At 53.7% G+C, this 24390-nt stretch overlaps 1 protein-coding gene across 1 annotated transcript in view; it reads right to left on the bottom strand.

The window, feature by feature from the left end:
* The window catches only part of LOC116958248 (uncharacterized), a 110758-nt gene that overhangs the window by 63357 nt on the left and 23011 nt on the right, over positions 1–24390 (bottom strand). The window contains exons 2-5 of the mRNA XM_076056176.1: positions 18620–18744; positions 16465–16645; positions 15121–15281; positions 11283–11434 (exon numbers count right to left, since the gene is read on the bottom strand). Of these exons, the coding sequence (XP_075912291.1) occupies positions 11283–11434; positions 15121–15281; positions 16465–16645; positions 18620–18744 (619 nt within the window). The remainder of the gene's footprint in view (positions 1–11282; positions 11435–15120; positions 15282–16464; positions 16646–18619; positions 18745–24390) is intronic.

Below are 24390 nucleotides of genomic sequence, written 5' to 3' on the forward strand. Positions count from 1 at the left end.
GAGTCACCGTCACCACGGTAGATCACCAGGTGAGTCACCGTCACCACGGTAGAGTCCCAGGTGAGTCACCGTCACCACGGTAGATCACCAGGTGAGTCACCGTCACCACGGTAGAGTCCCAAGTGAGTCACCGTCACCACGGTGGAGTCCCAGGTGAGTCACCGTCACCAAGGTAGATCACCAGGTGAGTCACCGTCACCACGGTAGAGTCCCAGGTGAGTCACCGTCACCACGGTAGAGTCCCAGGTGAGTCACCGTCACCACGGTAGAGTCCCGGGTGAGTCACCGTCACCACGGTAGAGTCCCAGGTGAGTCACCGTCACCACGGCAGATCACCAGGTGAGTCACCGTCACCACGGTAGAGTCCCAGGTGAGTCACCGTCACCACGGTAGATTCCCAGGTGAGTCACCATCACCACGGTAGATCACCAGGTGAGTCACCGTCACCACGGTAGAGTTCCAGGTGAGTGACCGTCACCACGGTGGAGTCCCAGGTGAGTCACCGTCACCACGGTAGATCACCAGGTGAGTCACCGTCACCACGGTAGAGTCCCAGGTGAGTCACCGTCACCACGGTAGAGTCCCAGGTGAGTCACCATCACCACGGTAGAGTCCCAGGTGAGTCACCGTCACCACGGTAGAGTCCCAGGTGAGTCACCGTCACCACGGTAGAGTCCCAGGTGAGTCACCGTCACCACGGTAGAGTCCCAGGTGAGTCACCGTCACCACGGTAGAGTCCCAGGTGAGTCACAGTCACCACGGTAGATCACCAGGTGAGTCACCGTCACCACGGTAGAGTCCCAGGTGAGTCACCGTCACCACGGTAGATCACCAGGTGAGTCACCGTCACCACGGTAGAGTCCCAAGTGAGTCACCGTCACCACGGTAGAGTCCCAGGTGAGTCACCGTCACCACGGTAGAGTCCCAGGTGAGTCACCGTCACCACGGTAGAGTCCCAGGTGAGTCACCGTCACCACGGTAGATCACCAGGTGAGTCACCGTCACCACAGTAGAGTCCCAGGTGAGTGACCGTCACCACGGTGGAGTCCCAGGTGAGTCACCGTCACCACGGTAGATCACCAGGTGAGTCACCGTCACCACGGTAGAGTCCCAGGTGAGTCACCGTCACCACGGTAGATCACCAGGTGAGTCACCGTCACCACGGTAGAGTCCCAGGTGAGTCACCGTCACCACGGTAGAGTCCCAGGTGAGTCACCGTCACCACGGTAGAGTCCCAGGTGAGTCACCGTCACCACGGTAGAGTCCCAGGTGAGTCACCGTCACCACGGTAGATCACCAGGTGAGTCACCGTCACCACGGTAGAGTCCCAGGTGAGTCACCGTCACCACGGTAGAGTCCCAGGTGAGTCAACGTCACCACGGTAGATCACCAGGTGAGTCACCGTCACCACGGTAGAGTCCCAGGTGAGTCACCGTCACCACGGTAGATCACCAGGTGAGTCACCGTCACCACGGTAGAGTCCCAGGTGAGTCACCGTCACCACGGTAGAGTCCCAGGTGAGTCACCGTCACCACGGTAGAGTCCCAGGTGAGTCACCGTCACCACGGTAGATCACCAGGTGAGTCACCGTCACCACGGTAGAGTCCCAGGTGAGTCACCGTCACCACGGTAGAGTCCCAGGTGAGTCACCGTCACCACGGTAGAGTCCCAGGTGAGTCACCGTCACCACGGTAGATCACCAGGTGAGTCACCGTCACCACGGTAGAGTCCCAGGTGAGTCACCGTCACCACGGCAGATCACCAGGTGAGTCACAGTCACCACGGTAGAGTCCCAGGTGAGTCACCGTCACCACGGTAGAGTCCCAGGTGAGTCACCGTCACCACGGTAGAGTCCCAGGTGAGTCACCGTCACCACGGTAGATCACCAGGTGAGTCACCGTCACCACGGTAGAGTCCCAGGTGAGTCACCATCACCACGGTAGAGTCCCAGGTGAGTCACCGTCACCACGGTAGAGTCCCAGGTGAGTCACCGTCACCACGGTAAAGTCCCAGGTGAGTCACCGTCACCACGGTAAAGTCCCAAGTGAGTCACCGTCACCACGGTAGAGTCCCAGGTGAGTCACCGTCACCACGGTAGAGTCCCAGGTGAGTCACCGTCACCACGGTAGAGTCCCAGGTGAGTCACCGTCACCACGGTAGAGTCCCAGGTGAGTCACCGTCACCACGGTAAAGTCCCAGGTGAGTCACCGTCACCACGGTAGAGTCCCAGGTGAGTCACCGTCACCACGGTAGAGTCCCAGGTGAGTCACCGTCACCACGGTGGAGTCCCAGCTGTGTCACCGTCACCACGGTAGATCACCAGGTGTGTCACCGTCACCACGGTAGAGTCCCAGGTGAGTCACCGTCACCACGGTAGATCACCAGGTGTGTCACCGTCACCACGGTAAAGTCCCAGGTGAGTCACCGTCACCACGGTAGAGTCCCAGGTGAGTCACCGTCACCATGGTAGAGTCCCAGGTGTGTCACCGTCACCACGGTAGAGTCCCAGGTGAGTCACCGTCACCAAGGTAGAGTCCCAGGTGAGTCACCGTCACCACGGTAGAGTCCCAGGTGAGTCACCGTCACCACGGTAGAGTCCCAGGTGAGTCACCGTCACCACGGTAGAGTCCCAGGTGAGTCACCGTCACCACGGTAGAGTCTCAGGTGTGTCAGTGTTATAGTGGTCATGTGGACCTCAAGGTGAACCCAGACTCATTGAGATGCAGAGACCCATAGAGTCCAATAGAGACCCAAATTTAATACAGAGAGACTCACAGAGACACGCAGAGATACACAGAGACACACAGAGACTCACAGAGATACACAGAGACACACAGAGACTCACAGAGCTACACAGACACACACAGAGACTCACAGAGATACACAGACTCACAGAGACTCACAGAGACACACACAGACTCACAGAGACACACGGAGAATCACAGAGACACACAGAGACCCACAGAGTCCAACAGAGACCCAAATAAAACACAGAGAGACTCGCAGAGACACGCAGGGTCGTATGGAGGTACAGAGACTCACAAGCATCTGCAGGGTGTTCCAAAGAGATTGACCCAATTTCAAAGCAGCATATTTCACAGTGGCAACACGTTCCAATTACACACAAAGTTACAGAGCGGTTTAACGACAATTTAACAAATGTTCTCCGTGCCCTCCGCCCGCTGTACGTGACAACATCGAGAGGGCCGTTGGATTCGTCGCAGGCGCCATTCACAGCGTCTCATCTCCCACCGAAGTCACCGCTAGCCGATGATTCTTTCTCCTGAGGTCCATCCGGGTCAGTCGCTCACGGTGGCACAAAAACACCAAGGGTCTTTGGGGAATGCCCGCATGGTAAAAAAAGGTAGCAGAGCGCGGTGATGTCTGGGGGTGGACTTGGGGGGGTGGGGGGGAGAGTGGGGGGGGGGGTGGGGGGGAGAGTGGGGGGGGGGGGGAGGGTGTAGCGTCAAGTCTAGGGGGTCACCGAGCGCCCCATCCAACGTTGAGGCAGTGTTGTCGTCTTGCGAAACGACCGCGGCTCGGGGCTGTGTTTGTGCGCTGGGATCGTTTTTTTTTGGTTTGGCCATGTTTGTGTGTTTGTTGTGGTACGGGGTTAGAGTGACGGCCTTGATCTAAGTTGTCTTGAGGTTGTTGTTGTTGTTTGAATTGCATCCCACTGGGATGTTTGCACACAGCGCTGGTGGTGTACGGTGCTTATTTCAGGAATATTTTTCTGTTTTTGCACAGTCACACGTAGTCACTTTAAGAGCCGAATTGCTCACAGGGCTACACCAAAATAAATTAAAACTGAAACTGAAAGAGGCATCTAGCGGAAATCACTCGGTGACAAGACCTCTCCATGCCCCGCCCTCTCCGTGCCCCGCCCTCTCCATGCCCCGCCCTCTCCGTGCCCCGCCCTCTACGTGCCCCGCCCTCTCCGTGCCCCGCCCTCTCCGTGCCCCGCCCTCTCCGTGCCCCGCCCTCTCCATGCCCCGCCCTCTCCATGCCCCGCCCTCTACATGCCCCGCCCTCTCCATGCCCCGCCCTCTCCATGCCCCGCCCTCTCCATGCCCCGCCCTCTCTATGCCCCGCCCTCTCCATGCCCCGCCCTCTCTATGCCCCGCCCTCTCAAGTGGTCAGAGGTTCATTCATGGGCGGTTCGTGGTTGCAGAGATTTCGCGATTTCAAATCAGGTCAATCTCTTTAAACACCCTGTGCAGTGTTATTATTACTACTTCTACTTATTACTACTACTTATTACTAAGTACATGTACTTATAGAGATGCATAGACACCCACAGAGAGCAGTAGGGTCTCATGTCAGATGCGTCGAGTCTCACAGAGACACACAGAGACTCAGAGATACACAGAGACTCACAGAGATACACAGAGAATCAGAGATACAGACTCACAGAGTCACACGGAGATACACAGAGACTCACAGAGACTCACAGAGACACACAGAGATACACAGAGATACACAGAGACTCACAGAGATACACAGAGACTCACAGAAACACAGACACACAGAGATACAGACTCACAGAGACACACACAGAGATACACAGAGATACACAGAGACTCACAGAGACACAGAGACTCACAGAAACTCACAGAGACACAGAAATACACAGAGATACACAGACTCAGAGATACACAGAGACACACACAGAGATACACACAGAGACTCACAGAGATACACAGAGACCCACAGAGACACACAGACACACACAGAGACTCAGAGATACACAGAGACTCACAGAGACTCACAGAGATACACAGAAACTCACAGAGACACACACAAAGACTCACAGAGATACACAGACTCACAGAGACACACGGAGATACACAGAGATACACAGAGACTCAGAGATACACAGAGACTCACAGAGACTCACAGAGATACACAGAGACCCATAGAGATACACAGAGGCTCACAGATATACACAGAAACTCACAGAGACACACACAAAGACTCACAGAGATACACAGACTCACAGAGACACACGGAGATACACAGAGATACACAGAGAATCAGAGATACAGAGACTCACAGAGACACACAGAGATACACAGAGGTACACAGAGATACACAGAGACACACAGAGATACACAAAGACTCACAGAGACTCACAGAGACACAGAGACACACAGAGATACACAGAGACTCACAGAGATACACAGAGACTCACAGAGACACAGAGACTCACAGAAACTCACAGAGACACAGAAATACACAGAGATACACAGACTCAGAGATACACAGAGACACACACAGAGACACACACAGAGACTCACAGAGATACACAGAGACCAACACAGAGACCCACAGAGACACACAGACACACACAGAGACTCAGAGATACACAGAGACTCACAGAGACACACAGAGACTTAGAGATACACAGAGACTCAGAGAGACTCACAGAGATACACAGAGACCCATATTGATACACAGAGGCTCACAGAGATACACAGAAACTCACAGAGACACACACAAAGACTCACAGAGATACACATACTCACAGAGACACACGGAGATACACAGAGATACACAGAGAATCAGAGATACAGAGACTCACAGAGACACACAGAGATACACAGAGGTACACAGAGATACACAGACTCACAGAGAGACACAGACTCACAGAGACACACAGACAAACACAGAGACTCACAGAGACACACAGAGACTCACAGAGATACACAGAGACACACAGAGATACACAGAGACTCAAAGATACTCACAGAGACACATAGAGACCCAGAAAGATACACAGAGACACACAGAGATACACAGAGACTCATAGAGATACACAGAGACTCACAGAGACACACAGAGACACATAGAGATACACAGAGACACACAGAGATACACAGAGACTCACAGAGACTCACAGAGACACATAGAGACCCACAGAGATACACAGAGATACACAGAGACCCATAGAGATACACAGAGGCTCACAGAGATACACAGAGACACATAGAGACCCACAGAGACTAACAGAGACTCACAGAGACTCACAGAGATACACAGAGATACACAGAGACACACAAGACTCACACAGAGACTCAGAGATACACAGAGACTCCCAGAGATACACAGAGACCCACAGAGTTACTCAAACTACCAGCTGCACTCACAACAACAACCACCGCCATCCGCTACAAAGTGGTGGTGACGTCACCACGGCCGCCTTTGTATCACCAGTGCCGATGTTTTACTTACAAAGATTCCCGTGCAGCCTGAACAGCCTGCCAAGTGCTGTTAGCGAGTAGCACTACACACAGTACACACAGTACACACACTACAAACACACTACATACACACGCAGTACACACACACAGTACACACAGTACACATAGTACACACAATATACACACACAGTACACACAGTACACACACAGTATACACACAGTACACGCACAGTACACACACACAGTATACACATATAGCACACACACAGTAAACACAGTACACACACACTACACACACAGTACACATACACTACACACAGTACACACAGTACACACACACGGTACACACACTACACACAGTACACACACAGTACATACACTACACACACAGTACACATACAGTATACACACACTACACACAGTACACACACAGTACACACACACAGTACACACACAGTACACACACACAGTAGACACACACAGTACACACACACTACACACAGTACACACACACAGTACACATAGTACACACACAGTATACACATAGTACACACACAGTACACACACACACACTACACACAGTACACACACAGTACACATAGTACAAACACAGTACACACACAGTACACATAGTACACACACAGTATACACACAGTACACACAGTACACATACAGTACACACACAATACACACACTACACACACACACAATACACACACTACACACAGTACACAAACTACACACACTACACACAGACAGTAAACATAGTACACACAGTACACAGTACACACACTACACACAGTACACACACAGTACACACACACACTACACAGACAGTACACACACAATACACAGTACACCCACAGTACATACACAGTACACACACTACACACAATAAACACACTACACACACACACTACATACACACAGTACACACATACAGTACACACAGTACACACGCAATACACACATACAGTACACACACAGCACACACACAGTACACACAGTACACACAGTAGACACACTACACACAGTACACACACAGTACATACACACAGTAAACACACACTACATAGTACACACACCACACACACGACACACATACAGTACACACACACAGTACACACACAGCACACACACAGTACACACAGCACACACACAGTACACACACTACACACACACACTACACACGGTACACACACTACACACGGTACACACACAGTACACACAGTACACACACAGTACACACACTACACACGGTACATACATACACACACAGTACACACTACATACAGTACACACACACACACTACACATAGTACACACACCACACACACAGTAAACACACACTACACACAGTACACACACACAGTACACATAGTACACACAGTATACACACAGTACACATACAGTACACACACACTACTCACACTACACACAGTACACACACTATACACACTACACACAGACAGTAAAAATAGTACACACACACAGTACACACACAGTACACACACTACACACAGACAGTACACATAGTACACACACACAGTACACACTGCACACACAGTACACACACAGTACACACACTACACACACACAGTACATGCACACAGTACACACACTACATACAGTACAAACAAACTACACACGGTACACACACACAGGACACACACAGTACACACACTACACATAGTACACACACATTACATACACACAGTACACACATGACACAGAGTACACACACACTACACACAGCACACACCACACACACGACACACACACAGTACACACAGTACACACACAGTACACACACAGTACACACACAGTACAAACAGCACACACACACACACATTACACATACTACACACACACTACACACAGTACACACACTACAAACACATTACATACACACACAGTACACACACAGTACACACAGTACACATAATACACACACAGTATACACACACAGTACATACAGTACACACACGGTATACACACAGTACACACACAGTGCACACACACAGTATACATATATAGCACACACACAGTACACACACACTACACACACAGTACACATAGTACACACACTACACACACACACAGTACACACACAGTACACACAGTACACACACACAGTACACACACTACACACAGTACACACACAGTACACACACTACACATACAGTACACATAGTACACACACAGTATACACACAGTACACACACAGTACACACACAGTACACACAGTACACGTAGTACACAGTACACACACGCACAGTACACACACGCAATACACGCAGCACACACACACAGTACACACACTACACACACACAGTACACACACACACACTACACACAGTACACACACACAGTACACACACACAGTAGACACACACAGTAGACACACACACTACACACAGTACACACACACAGTACTCATAGTACACACACAGTATACACATAGTACACACACAGTACACACACACACACAGTACACATAGTACAAACACAGTACACACACAAAGTACACATAGTACACACACAGTATACACACAGTACACACAGTACACATACAGTACACACAATACACACACTACACACACTACACACACACAGTACACACTACACACACTACACACAGTACACACACTGTACACACACATACATACTACACACACACAGTACACAAACAACACACAGTACACACACAGTACATACACACAGTACACACTACACACAGTACACACACACTACACACACACAGTACACACACACAGTACATACATACAGTACACACACTGTACACACACACGGTACACACACAGTACACACACAGTACACACTATACACACAGTACACACACAGTACACACAGCACACACACACAGTACACACACTACACACACACACTACACACGGTACACACACATACACTACACACGGTACACACACACACACTACACATGGTACACACACAGTACACACAGTACAGACACTACACACACACAGTACACACAGCACACACACACACACAGTACACACACTACACACACATAGTACACACACCACACACACAGCACACACAGTACACTACACACATACAGTACACACACAGTACACACACACACAGGACACACACTACACACACTACACACACACATTACACACACGCAGTACACACACGCAGTACACACAGTACACACACAGTACATACACAGAGTACACACACTACACACACATTACACACACCACACACATACACACAGTACACACACTACACACACTACACACAGTACACACACACTACACATAGTACACACACTACACACACACAATACACACACAGTACACACACACTACACATAGTACACACACTACACACACACACACACTACACACACACAGTACACACACACTACACATAGTACACACACTACACACAGTACACACACTACACACACACACACTACACACACACTACACACACACAGTACACACACTACGTACACACAGTACACACACACAGTACACACATACAGTACACACAGTACACACACACACAGTACACACATATAGTACACACAGTACACACACAGTACACACTACACACGGTACACACATACTACACATGGTACACACACACAGTACACACACTATACACAGTACACACACAGTACACACACTACACACACAGTACACACACTACACACACACAACACATAGTACACACACCACACACACTGCACACATACAGTACACACACAGTACACACACAGTACACACAGTACACACACAGTACACACACAGCACACACACTACACACAGTACGTACATACACACATAGTACACACGTTATACACAGTACACACACACTACACATAGTACACACACCACACACACAGTACACACACACACTACACACACCACACACACAGTACACACAGTACACACACACAGTACAAACACAGTACACACACAGTACACACACACAGTACACACACACTACACACAGTACACACACACCCACACACTACACACAGTACATACACACACACTACACACGGTACACACACACTACACACGGTACACACACACACAGTACACACACACAGTACACACAGTACACACACATGTACACACCCACAGTACACAGAGTACACACACACTACACACACACAGTACACACACACAGTACACATACAGTACACACACACTACACACAGTACATGCACACTGCAGCCTGAATAGACTGCCAAGTGCTGTTAGCGAGTAGCACTTACACACACACAGTACACACAGTACACACACACACAGTACACTCACACAGTACACACAGTACACACACACAGTACACACAGTACACACACACTACACACACACACAGTACACACACATAGTACACACACATAGTACACACAGTACACACACTACACACACACAGTACACACACAGTACACAGTGTACACACACACAGTACACACATACAGTACACACACACAGTACACACACACAGTACACACACACAGTACACACACACACATGGTACACACACACGCACGGTACACACACGCACACACGGTACACACACACATGGTACACACACGCACGGTGCACACACGTACGGTGCACACACACACGGTACACACACACATGGTACACACACACACAGTACACACACAGTACACACACACTACACACACACACAGTACACACACAGTACACACACATAGTACACATAGTGCACACACTACACACACACAGTACACACACAGTACACAGTGTACACACACACACAGTACACACACAGTACACACACACACAGCACACACACACACATGGTACACACACATGCACGGCACACACACGCACACACGGTACACACACACATGGTACACACACACATGGTACACACACGCACGGTGCACACACACACACACGGTACACACACACATGGTACACACACACATGGTACACACACGCACGGTGCACACACACACACACGGTACACACACACATGGTACACACACACATGGTACACACACGCACGGTGCACACACACACACACGGTACACACACAACGCACCTCTCACTGTCGAAGGCACCACCGCCACCGCCACCACCACCACCACCACTGCCGCCGCCACCGCCGCCCGTCAGGAGGCCGCGGAGTCCCAAGCTGCTGCGTTCCAACTTGCTGTGACTCTTCGTGCGCTTCAGGCGCTTGCTCAGGAAGCCCTGCAGACAACAACAACCACAACAACATCAACAACCACAACAACAATGACATCAACCACGATAACATCGTCAACAACAACAACATCAACAACAGTACACATGGGCTGGTAACCCCTCCACCTTCAATTAATTACAACAACGCCACATGTAAAATATCTAACTAATAAGCTTGTGCCGGAGGCCCCGGGGGGACAGGCGTCTATGACGTCTCCTGGCCAAACCCCAATTGGCGGAGCCAGGAGATTGAATCTCTACCCTCGGGGCTCCTCCAGAAACAACGAAAAGCCACTACGGGTGGCCACGTGGAATGTTCGAACGCTCGCTGCGGAGGAAAGGCTGCCACTCCTTTGTCGGGAGCTGGACCGGTACCGCCTGGATCTCTGTGGCATTCAGGAGGTCCGGTGGACCGGCTCTGGCTCCTGCCACCATGAGGGGTGGACAGTCCTTTACTCGGGGCAGCAGACTGCCAAAAAACAAGGTGTGGCTCTTCTTCTGAACAAAATAATGAAGGGGGCGTGGGAAGCTGTAAGCCCCAGGCTACTTTGGGCTCGCCTTCCCATCAACCGGAGGCGAGGAGTGGCGGTCGTGGTTACTTATGCCCCCACCGAAGATGAACATCCGTGGAGGGATGCAGCCAAGGCCGATGAGTAAGATGCCTTCTATGACCTCCTGTCACAGGTGCTGGCTAAAGTGGCCCCTCGGGATAGAGTCATCTTGTTGGGTGACTTCAATGCCCGAGTTGGTCATCATGCTGGCACCTGGTCTGGAGTGATTGGAAGGCATGGGCCAGATCAGCTCAATAACAACGGCAGGAGGCTGCTAGATTTTTGTGCAGCCCATGGGCTTGTAATTACCAACACGCTGTTCCGGCATTGGCGCATCCACACAACATCATGGATGCATGCCGGGTCCAAGCAAGAACATCTGCTGGACTACATAGTGACAGACCAGCGGATGCGAGCCCATGTCCTTGAAACCAGGGCCTACCGTGGAGCTGATCTGCCCTCTGACCATCGACTTGTCATCTGTAAGATGCGCCTGCCATTCTTCCACTCCGGTGGTGGGTGCACACCCAGGACCCCATTCCAACCTAAGGTGGCCTGGTCTCGGTTATCTGATGAAAGTTGCAAGCGAGAATTTAATCATCGCTTGCGGCTGGGGTTGGCATCGTCCCCCACTCCTCCTGATGTCGAGGGTAAATGGGCGAGGTTTAGGACTGTGACTCAAGCAGCTGCAATGGCTGCTTTGGGTACACGGTTCAGACCTCCCCAGAGACCCCGGCTGACAGAGGAGGTGTTCAGGATGGTTGAGAAATAGCGACAGGCCCACTGTCATCGGCTACAGAATCCCACGTCGGAGAAAGAGGAGGCTTACCGCAGCCTTCGCTCGGAGGTTCGGAGAGCCGTGAGGCGCTGCAAGGATGGGTGGTGGTCGCGGGTTGCTGAAGAGATGGAGTCTGCCTCAATGGCTGACATTGTGGCACAAAGTGGGGATGACCCTGCTGAGACTGTGGTGCCTCAAATATTGGAAGAAGTCACCCCCTGTGAGTGGCTGGCTGAGGTGCCATCTGTTGAGGAAGTACTGAAGGCGATCCGGAGTCTGAGACCAGGAAAGGCACCAGGTAGAGATGATCTCCCAAGCGAAATGCTGAGGGAGGGTGGCGTTTGTGCACAGACTGCCCTATATGACATCATAACAACAATCTGGACCACTGGATGGGTTCCGCAGGATTGGAAGGATGCCCTGGTAGTCCCTCTTCTTAAAGAGGGGGACCGCACAGACTGTAATAACTACAGGGGCATCTCACTCCTCAGTGTGCCGGGAAAGGTCCTGGCAAGGATTATTCAACATCGCCTTGCCAGGCACGCTGAGGAGAGGCTTGCGGAGCCCCAATGCGGTTTCAGGAAAGGGCGGTCCTGCACAGATGCAATATTTTCTGTCCGTCTGCTACAGCAGAAGTGTCGGGAATTCCAACAAGACCTACATCTCTGCTTTATTGACCTGGTCAAGGCCTATGATACCATCAGTAGGCCTTGGCTATGGGTTGTTTTTCGTGCTTTTGGAGTCCGTGACCCTCTGCTGACGATCATTAAGGACCTTCATGATGGTGAGCGGGCCCGGGTAAAACTACGTGGCCGGGAGTCAGAGCCATTCCCTGTACACCTTGGGGTGTGACAGGGATGTCCTCTGGCTCCCACATTATTTAACATCTATTTTGACCACGTAGTTCGTGAACCCTTCAATAGCTGTACCAGAGGAATTTCCATTTGGTACAGATACAATGGGAGGATGATCGATGCGGTCAAGGGATGGCTCCCTATTGCTCAACCACGTTATGTATGCCGATGATTTGGTAATAGCTGCTCATTCTGAGGAGGAGTTGGAGACGCTGCTGCTGAGACTGGAACGTGCCACTAAGAGATGGGGCCTTACCATCAGCCCCACCAAAACCAAGCACCTGCCTGGGTATTTTGTACCATCGGACACTCCACCCCCACAACACCCAATCGGTGATGGGGCAGTTGTGGAGAGAGTGGAGAGTTTCCCATACCTGGGCAGTGTGCTTATGACTGGCTCCAGTTTAACAGCAGAGGTCTCACTCCGAATCAGTCGAGCGGCAATATCTTTTCATCGGTTGCGTAACGCTGTGTGGAAGCTACCTGGTCTGTCGCTCCACACTAAGCTTCACCAGTTGGAAACATTGAGGCTGGCCTGCCTACGATCCATCCTGGGTTTAACCAGGCTGGATTGTGTGAGGAGCTCACAAATCCTTGAAAGATCTGGGCAAGGTCCCATCGATGAGCTCCTCCGGCAGGCAAGGCTGCGATGGCTGGGTCATGTAGCCCGCATGCCCAGCCACCGCATGCCGAAACAGCTTCTGTTCCTCCGGATCGAGGGGGCTAAGCGGGCACGGCACGGGCTAGAGAAGAGATGGAGTGATGTGGTACAGGAGGACGTGGAGCTGAGTGGACTTGCCGAAGATCGGCCTCTGTGGAGGAGGCTCGTGAAGGACGCTGCTACTGGGCAGTTGGAGGCAGTCGCCCTCCAACAACAACGGAGGGCGGAGGAGCGACGCTCACAACAACGAGCGGAGCACCGGGTGGCTAAAGCACAGCAGGTTGGCACAGTAGGGGGCACAGGTGGTGCATCAGCCAGTCATCTCAGTCAGTCGACCCGTGGCACCTGGGTCTGCCCAGTGACCTCCTGCCAGCGGGCGTTCGACATTTCACGTGGCCTTAGGGTGCACATGGCCTGTTGACGTCACCGCCACTTAGTGGCGAATGGCGGTTGTTGTTGTGTGTATGTGTGTAAGTGTGTAAGTGTGTGTATATGTGTGTATGTGTGTGAGTGAGTGTGTGTGTGTGTGAGTGGGGAGTGACAGTGTAGCGGTCAGCGCGCTGCGCTACGAACCTGGCGACCCGGGTTCGATTCCCGCTCACGGCCAACACCACCAGTGACGATTATCTTAACCGGTCCCGGGCCTCCCTTAAGTCGACTCAGCCTCAAATGAGTACCTGGTGCGGTGCGTAAACATCGCCACTGGGGAGACAAAGGCGGTCGGGCGTGGTGCTGGCCACCCACCCCCTCGTGTGCCGTTACCGGCCTTCATAGGTGCTCGCTAACAGCACTTGCCCCTAAGGCTATACGGGGGATCTTTGTTATCTTTGTGAGTGAGTGACCCGCACCGCCACCGTGAAGGAGGAGGAGGAGGAGGCAGGAGGGGCGAGGAGGGTGGAGGAGGCGGTGGAGGAGGAGGCGGTGGAGGAGCCATCGATGGTGCTGCTCTTTGCAGCCACGGACGCAGGCACGGTGACCTCCCGGCGTGGCAGCCGCTCCAGCGGGGAGTCTGGGGGGAGGGGACAGTGCTTCACTCGCTCACCCGTTCATTCAGACAGGCAACTAATTCATTCATTCACTCATTCACTCACTCATTCATTCGCTCGCCGACTCACTCACACGCCCAGTCACTCATTCATTCACTCGCCCACTCACTCATTCATTCACTCTTTCACTCACTCATTCACTCACTCACTCATTCACTCACTCACTCATTCATTCGCTCGCTCACTCACTCACACGCCCAGTCGCTCATTCATTCACTCATTCATTCACTCGCCCACTTACTTACCCTCCCAGTCACTCATTCATTGACTCATTCACTCACTCATTAATTCACTCATTCACTCACTCATTCATTCCCTCACCAACTCACTGATCCGCCCACTCACTCATTTAATCGCCCACTAACTCACCCGCCCACTTATTGACTCATTCACTCACTCATTCATTCATTCACTCGCCCACTCACTCACCCGCCCAGTTACTCATTCATTGACTCATTCACTCAGTCGTCCATTCACTCATTCACTCACTCATTCATTCATTCACTCGCCCACTCACTCACCCGCCCACTCATTCATTCACTCATTCATTCACTCGCCCACTAATTCATTGATTCATTCACTCATTAATTCACTCATTCACTCGCTCACTTGCTCATTCAGTTGCCCACTAACTTATTCTTTCATTGACTCATTCACTCCCCCACTAACTCATTCATTGACTCGTTCACTCACTCAGTCATTCACTCACTCATGCACTCGCTGACTCACTCACTCATCCACTCACTCGCTCACTCGCTCAATCATTCACTCACTCGCTCAATCATTCACTCACTCATTCACTCGCCCACTCATTCAGTTGGTCAATCATCCACTCACTCGCTCACTCGCTCAATCATTCACTCACTCATTCACTCACTCATTCACTTGCCCACCCACTCATTCACTCGCCCACTTGTCCACTCACTCGCTCGCTCAATCATTCACTTACTCATTCAGTCGGTCACTCGCCTAATCACTCACTCAACCTCCATGTGTATCTGCCCGCGCGTGAGTCTGCACGTCCGTGTGTCTGCCCGTGTGTGTGTCTGCCCGTGTGTGTGTCTGCCTGTCCGTGAGTGTGTATGTCTGTCCGTGTGTCTGCCTGTCCGTGTGTCTGTCTGTGCATGTGTCTGCCCGTACGCGTACCGGGAGCGGAGCCAGTGCGGAGTGGCAGCTGCTGCTGCTGCTGCAGCTGGTGGTGGTGGTGCCGCTGAGCGGGCGACACCGGCACGGCGGTGCCACCGCTGCCACCGGCGCTGCCGGAGCGTCGCAACACCGCCACGTTGCAGGACTCGGAACGCCGCTCCTGGAGCAGCGAGGGGTGGATCTGGGGTGGCACGGCCCGGGGGCGGGGCAACACAGCAACGTCATAGTGGGCGGGGCAACACAGCAACGTCATAGTGGGCGGGGCAACACCGCAACGTCAAAGTGGGCGGGGCAACACCGCCACGTTGCAGGACTCGGAACGCCGCTCCTGGAGCAGCGAGGGGTGGATCTGGAGTGGCACGGCCCGAGGGCGGGGCAACACAGCAACGTCACGGTGGGCGGGGCAACACCGCAACGTCACAGTGGGCGGGGCAACACCGCAACGTCACAGTGGGCGGGGCAACACCGCAACGTCACAGTGGGCGGGGCAACACCGCAACGTCACAGTGGGTGGGGTGGTGGCGTGGATGGGGTGGGTGGGGTGGTGGGTGGGGTGGGTGGGGTGGGTGGGGTGGTGGGTGGGGTGGGTGGGGTGGGTGGGGTGGTACGGTGGGTGGGTGAGTGAGTGGGTGGGTGGGTGAGTGGGTGGGTGGGTGAGTGGGTGGGTGGGTGAGTGAGTGGGTGAGTGAGTGGTGAGTGAGTGGGTGAGTGGGTGAGTGAGTGAGTGAGAGGGTGAGTGGGTGAGTGAGTGGGTGGGTGACTGGGTGAGTGAGTGGGTAAGTGAGTGAGTGGGTGAGTGAGTGGGTGAGTGAGTGGGTGGGTGACTGGGTGAGTGAGTGAGTGGGTGGGTGGGTGAGTGAGTGAGTGAGTGGGTGGGTGGGTGAGTGGGTGGGTGACTGGGTGAGTGAGTGGGTGAGTGAGTGAGTGGGTGAGTGGGTGGGTTGGTGGGTGAGTGGTTGGGTGAGTGAGTGGGTGGGTGGGTGGGTGAGTGGTTGGGTGAGTGAGTGGGTGAGTGAGTGACTGGGTAAGTGAGTGGGTGGGTGACTGGGTGAGTGAGTGACTGGTTAAGTGAGTGAGTGACTGGGTGAGTGAGTGGGTGAGTGAGTGAGTGAGTGGGTGAGTGAGTGAGTGAGTGGGTGGGTGAGTGAGTGAGTGGGTGAGTGGGTGGATGGGCGAGTGAGTGAGTGAGTGGGTGAGTGGGTGACTGGGTGGGTGGGTGAGTGAGTGAGTGGGTGAGTGGGTGAGTGAGTGAGTGAGTGGGTGAGTGAGTGAGTGGGTGAGTGAGTGGGTGAGTGGGTGAGTGAGTGGGTGAGTGAGTGGGTGAGTGAGTGAGCGGGTGGGTGAGTGGGTGGGTGGGTGAGTGGGTGAGTGAGTGAGTGGGTGGGTGAGTGGTTGGGTGAGTGGGTGAGTGAGTGGGTGGGTGAGTGAGTGGGTGAGTGAGTGAGTGACTGGGTGAGTGATTGAGTGGGTGAGTGAGTGAGTGGGTGAGTGAGTGGGTGAGTGGGTGAGTGAGTGGGTGAGTGAGTGAGCGGGTGGGTGAGTGAGTGAGTGGGTGGGTGGGCGAGTGAGTGAGTGGGTGAGTGGGTGACTGGGTGGGTGGGTGAGTGAGTGGGTGAGTGGGTGAGTGAGTGAGTGGGTGGGTGGGTGAGTGGGTGAGTGAGTGAGTGGGTGGGTGGGTGGGTGAGTGGTTGGGTGAGTGAGTGATTGAGTGGGTGGGTGGGTGGTTGGGTGTGTGAGTGGGTGTGTGAGTGGGTGGGTGAGTGGGTGAGTGAGTGGGTGAGTGAGTGAGCGGGTGGGTGAGTGGGTGAGTGGGTGGGTGGGCGAGTGAGTGAGTGAGTGGGTGAGTGAGTGAGTGAGTGGGTGGGTGAGTGGGTGAGTGAGTGAGTGAGTGGGTGGGTGGGTGAGTGGTTGGGTGAGTGAGTGGTTGGGTGAGTGGTTGGGTGAGTGAGTGGGTGGGTGAGTGGTTGAGTGAGTGAGTGGTTGGGTGAGTGGGTGAGTGGTTGGGTGAGTGAGTGGTTGGGTGAGTGAGTGGTTGGGTGGGTGAGTGGTTGGGTGAGTGGGTGAGTGGTTGGGTGAGTGAGTGGTTGAGTGAGTGAGTGGTTGGGTGAGTGAGTGAGTGGTTTGGTGAGTGAGTGACTGCTGTGCCACTGCGCACCTCATCTTTGTCCAGCAGGAGCAGCTGCTTGTCCGACAGCACGCAGTAGCGCTCGAGCCAGACCACTCGCTCCCTGCAGGGAGACTTCCCGCACGACAGGCGGTGTGTCTCAGGCACCTTCACGTCTACGAGCGGACACAACAACAACACACAGACACACACACACAGACACACACACAGACAGACACACACACAGATACACACAGACACACACACAAACACACACACACACACAGACACACACACGTAGACACACACAGACACACACACACAGACACACACACACACAGACAGACACACACAGACACACACAGACACACACACAGACACACACACAGACACACACACACAGACACACACACAGGTACACACACAGGTACACACACACAGATACACACAGACACACACACAGATACACACACACAGATACACACACACACACAGACACACACACGTAGACACACACAGACACACACACACACACACAAAGATAAACATCCCCCATATAGCCTTAACAGACTGTAGGGGCAAGTGCTGTTAGTGAGCACCTATGAAGGCCAGAACGGTACACGAGGGGGTGGGTGGCCAGCACCACGCCCGACCGCCTTTGTCTCCCCAGTGGCGATGTTTACACACCGCACCAGGTACTCATTTGAGGCTGAGTCGACCAAGGGGAGGCCCGGGACCGGTTCAGATAATCGTCACTGGTGTTGGCCGTGAGCGGGAATCGAACCCGGGTCGCCAGGTTCATAGCGCAGCGTAGCGCTAACCGCTACACCACCCACCAAACTACCCACCCACCACACCAGCCACCCACCACCCACCCACCCACCACACCACCAACCACCCACCACACCACCCACCCACCCCACCACCCACCCACCCCACCACCCACCCCACCACCCACCACTACAGAGTTCCTCGACGCCTGTTGACTGAGGGCGGTGGCTGGGAGTGTACACACACACAGACACACACACAGTCACACCCAGTCACACACACACAGTCACACACCCAGTCACACACACACAGTCACACACACAGTCACACACACACAGACACACACAGTCACACACAGACACACACAGACACACACAGACACACACACAGACACACACACACAGACACACACACACAGTCACACACACACAGACACACACACAGTCACACACACACAGACACACACACAGTCACACACACACAGACACACACACACACAGACACACACACACAGTCACACACACACACAGACACACACACACAGACACACAGACACACACACAGACACACACACACACACAGTCACACACACACAGTGTGTCTGTGTGTGTGACTGTGTGTGTCTGTGTGTGTGTGACTGTGTGTGTGTGTGACTGTGTGTGTGTGTCTGTGTGTGTGACTGTGTGTCTGTGTGTGTCTGTGTGTGTGACTGTGTGTCTGTGTGTGTCTGTGTGTGTCTGTGTATGTGTGTGTCTGTGTGTGTCAAGTATTGCGGTGTGTGTAGTGTAGTGAACATCGCGAGCACTGGGGGAGAGACAAAGGCGGCCGGGCGTGGTGGTGGTGCTGGCCACCCACCCCCTCGTGTGCCACACCGCCGGTAGCCTTCAAAGGCGCTGCCACTCGCTGACAGCACTTGCCCCTAGGGCCTGCCAGAGGCTACGCGGGGGACCTTTGCATTTAGCTCCCACTCGGTGTGAACGTTTGAGGCAGCCAGCAGCTGTCCCCATCAGCTGAGCGTGGACACACAGACAAAGCTCCCCCGGGTAGCCTCTACAGGCTGCAGGGGCAAGTGCTCTGTTAGGGAGCACCTCACACACAGACAAAGATCCCCCGGGTAGCCTCTACAGGCTGCAGGGGCAAGTGCTCTGTTAGGGAGCACCTCACACACAGACAAAGATCCCCCGGGTAGCCTCTAACAGGCTGCAGGGGCAAGTGCTGTTAGCGAGCACCTCACACACAGGCACAGACAAAGATCCCCGTGTAGCCTCTAACAGGCTGTAGGGGCAAGTGCTGTTAGCGAGCACCTCACACACAGACACAGACAAAGCTCCCCCGTGTAGCCTCTACAGGCTGCAGGGGCAAGTGCTCTGTTAGCGAGCACCTCACACACAGACACAGACAAAGCTCCCCCGTGTAGCCTCTACAGGCTGCAGGGGCAAGTGCTGTTAGCGAGAACCTCACACACAGACACAGACAAAGATCCCCCGTGTAGCCTCTAACAGGCTGTAGGGGCAAGTGCTCTGTTAGCGAGCACCTCACACACAGACAAAGATCCCCCGGGTAGCCTCTAACAGGCTGCAGGGGCAAGTGCTGTTAGCGAGCACCTCACACACAGACAAAGCTCCCCCCGTGTAGCATCTAACAGGCTGCAGGGGCAAGTGCTGTTAGCTAGCACCTCACACACAGACACAGACAAAGCTCCCCCGTGTAGCCTCTACAGGCTGCAGGGGCAAGTGCTGTTAGCGAGCACCTCACACACAGACAAAGATCCCCCGTGTAGCCTCTACAGGCTGCAGGGGCAAGTGTTGTTAGCTGGCACCTCACACACAGACACAGACAAAGATCCCCCGTGTAGCCTCTAACAGGCTGTAGTGGCAAGTGCTGTTAGCGAGCACCTCACACACAGACAAAGCTCCCCCCGTGTAGCATCTAACAGGCTGCAGGGGCAAGTGCTGTTAGCTAGCACCTCACACACAGACACAGACAAAGCTCCCCCGTGTAGCCTCTACAGGCTGCAGGGGCAAGTGCTGTTAGCGAGCACCTCACACACAGACAAAGATCCCCCGTGTAGCCTCTACAGGCTGCAGGGGCAAGTGTTGTTAGCTGGCACCTCACACACAGACACAGACAAAGATCCCCCGTGTAGCCTCTAACAGGCTGTAGTGGCAAGTGCTGTTAGCTAGCACCTCACACACAGACACAGACAAAGATCCCCCGTGTAGCCTCTAACAGGCTGCAGGGGCAAGTGCTCTGTTAGCGAGCACCTCACACACAGACACAGACAAAGATCCCCCGTGTAGCCTCTAACAGGCTGCAGGGGCAAGTGCTCTGTTAGCGAGCACCTCACACACAGACAAAGCTCCCCCGTGTAGCCTCTAACAGGCTGTATTGGCAAGTGCTGTTAGCGAGCACCTCACACACAGACACAGACAAAGATCCCCCGTGTAGCCTCTAAGAGGCTGCAGGGGCAAGTGCTGTTAGCGAGCACCTCACACACAAAGCTCCCCCGTGTAGCCTCTAACAGGCTGCAGGGGCAAGTGCTCTGTTAGCGAGCGGGAAGTCTCTTAGACTCTGTGGTAACAAAGACAGTACACACTGTAGACAGCCCATATTGTGCGTACAGCACACACTGTATATACAGTACTCATTGTGCACTGTATATACAGTACGCACAACGGATGCAGTACACGCGGTGCGTACAGTATATATTGTACATACAGGGTCTCTGTGTGGTGAATCTGTGGGTCTCTGTGTGATGAGTCTGTGGGCCTCTGTGTGGTGAGTCTGTGGGTCTCTGTGTGGTGAGTCTGTGGCTCTCTGTGTGATGAGTCTATGAGTCTCTGTGTGATGAGTCTATGGGTCTCTCTGTGGTGAGTCTGTGGGTCTCTGTGTGGTGAGTATGTGGGTCTCTGTGTGATGAGTCTGTGGGTCTCTGTGTGATGAGTCTATGGGTCTCTGTGTGATGAGTCTGTGGGTCTCTGTGTGGTGAGTATGTGGGTCTCTGTGTGATGAGTCTGTGGGTCTCTGTGTGATGAGTCTGTGGGTCTCTGTGTGGTGAGTCTGTGGGTCTCTGTGTGGTGAGTCTGTGGGTCTCTGTGTGGTGAGTCTGTGGGTCTCTGTTTGGTGAGTCTGTGGGTCTCTGTGTGGTGAGTCTGTGGGTCTCTGTGTGGTGAGTCTATGGGTCTCTGTGTGATGAGTCTGTGGGTCTCTGTGTGGTGAGTCTGTGGGTCTCTGTGTGATGAGTCTGTGGGTCTCTGTGTGATGCGTCTATGGGTCTCTGTGTGGTGAGTCTGTGGGTCTCTGTGTGGTGAGTCTATGGCTCTCTGTGTGATGAGTCTATGGGTCTCTGTGTGGTGAGTCTATGAGTCTCTGTGTGATGAGTCTGTGGGTCTCTGTGTGGTGAGTCTGTGGGTCTCTGTGTGGTGAGTCTGTGGGTCTCTGTGTGGTGAGTCTGTGGGTCTCTGTGTGGTGAGTCTATGAGTCTCTGTGTGATGAGTCTGTGGGTCTCTGTGTGGTGAGTCTGTGGGTCTCTGTGTGGTGAGTCTGTGGGTCTCTGTGTGGTGAGTCTGTGGGTCTCTGTGTGGTGAGTCTGTGGGTCTCTGTGTGGTGAGTCTGTGGGTCTCTGTGTGGTGAGTCTATGGGTCTCTGTGTGATGAGTCTGTGGGTCTCTGTGTGGTGAGTCTGTGGGTCTCTGTGTGATGAGTCTATGGGTCTCTGTGTGGTGAGTCTGTGGGTCTCTGTGTGATGAGTCTATGGGTCTCTATGTGGTGAGTTTGTGGGTCTCTGTGTGATGAGTCTGTAGGTCTCTGTGTGATGAGTCTATGGGTCTCTGTGTGGTGAGTCTGTTGGTCTCTGTGTGGTAAGTCTGTGGGTCTCTGTGATGAGTCTGTAGGTTTCTGTGTGGTGAGTCTGTGGGTCTCTGTGTGATGAGTCTGTGGGTCTCTGTGTGGTGAGTCTGTGGGTCTCTGTTTGGTGAGTCTATGGGTCTCTGTGTGGTGAGTCTGTGGGTCTCTGTGTGGTAAGTCTGTGGGTCTCTGTGTGGTGAGTCTGTTGGTCTCTGTGTGGTGAGTCTGTGGGTCTCTGTGTGATGAGTCTATGAGTCTCTGTGTGATGAGTCTGTGGGTCTCTGTGCCATGGTAACCCGCACCGCCACCTAAGATTCCCGGCATTCCACGGACGCATGGAATGGCCGTCACGCTTCCGCCTCCGCGTGGGACATCCCGCACCAGCTGATGGCCCAATGAGGGGGGGCGGGGGGGAGCGACAGGGGGGAGAGGGGAGAGAGAGGAGAGAACCGTGGACGGTGAAGGCGACATTGCCACGAAGATCGACCCGTCACCCGTGTTGAAAGAGCCTCACCCCTCATCCCTCACCCCCCCCACCACCAGCAATGGATGAAGCTGGCCCAAATACAAATTCAGCTCCGGCCTCGACCAAGAGGATGAGGGGGAAGTCGTCCGGTGGCGAGCCATCGGCCGAGCTCACCAAAGGACGTGGACGACGAAATGGCCGGCAATGAGGACGAAGGTCCCCCGTGCCGCTGCCGGCCCAAAACCAGCGGACGAGACACCGGGCCCGTCGGCCCGATGGGCCCGAGCAGGAGCCACCCCAGGCCATCCCTGACACCGGGAGGGGGTGGGAGGACGCCGCTAGGGCCACGCGCCTGGTCTCCCCGGAAGACCCCCGGCACTTCCCCGACGAGACCGACGCGAGGAAGGGCCGAGCGGGCGTCCCCTTGGCCCCGATGAGGGAGGGCGGCAAGGCGACGGAGGCCTCTGCGGTCTCAAGCCCGAGAGGCTCCTCGAGTCGCCGGGGGTTTTTTTAGGAGAGGGCAAAAGCTGAGATATTTCCGCAAACGAACGACAAGGTGGGAGGCCACGGAGGCAATGGCAGTAAAGAGCAACGCCCATGGACGTCGGCTCGCTGAACGTGTGCGCACGGGCGCAGGGAGGCAGTGGGGAGGTTTCCCGCACTGCCTCTTGCGGGGGAAACACGCTGCGCCTCGGCCTCCCTCGTTCAGGAAGGAGACGGCAACTCACGGCCGAGGATGG

This window comes from Petromyzon marinus, chromosome 74, assembly GCF_048934315.1.
Source record: "Petromyzon marinus isolate PM22_M1 ecotype Great Lakes invasive population chromosome 74, UKy_Petmar_22M1.pri1.0, whole genome shotgun sequence".
Classification (NCBI taxonomy): Eukaryota; Metazoa; Chordata; class Hyperoartia; order Petromyzontiformes; family Petromyzontidae; genus Petromyzon; species Petromyzon marinus.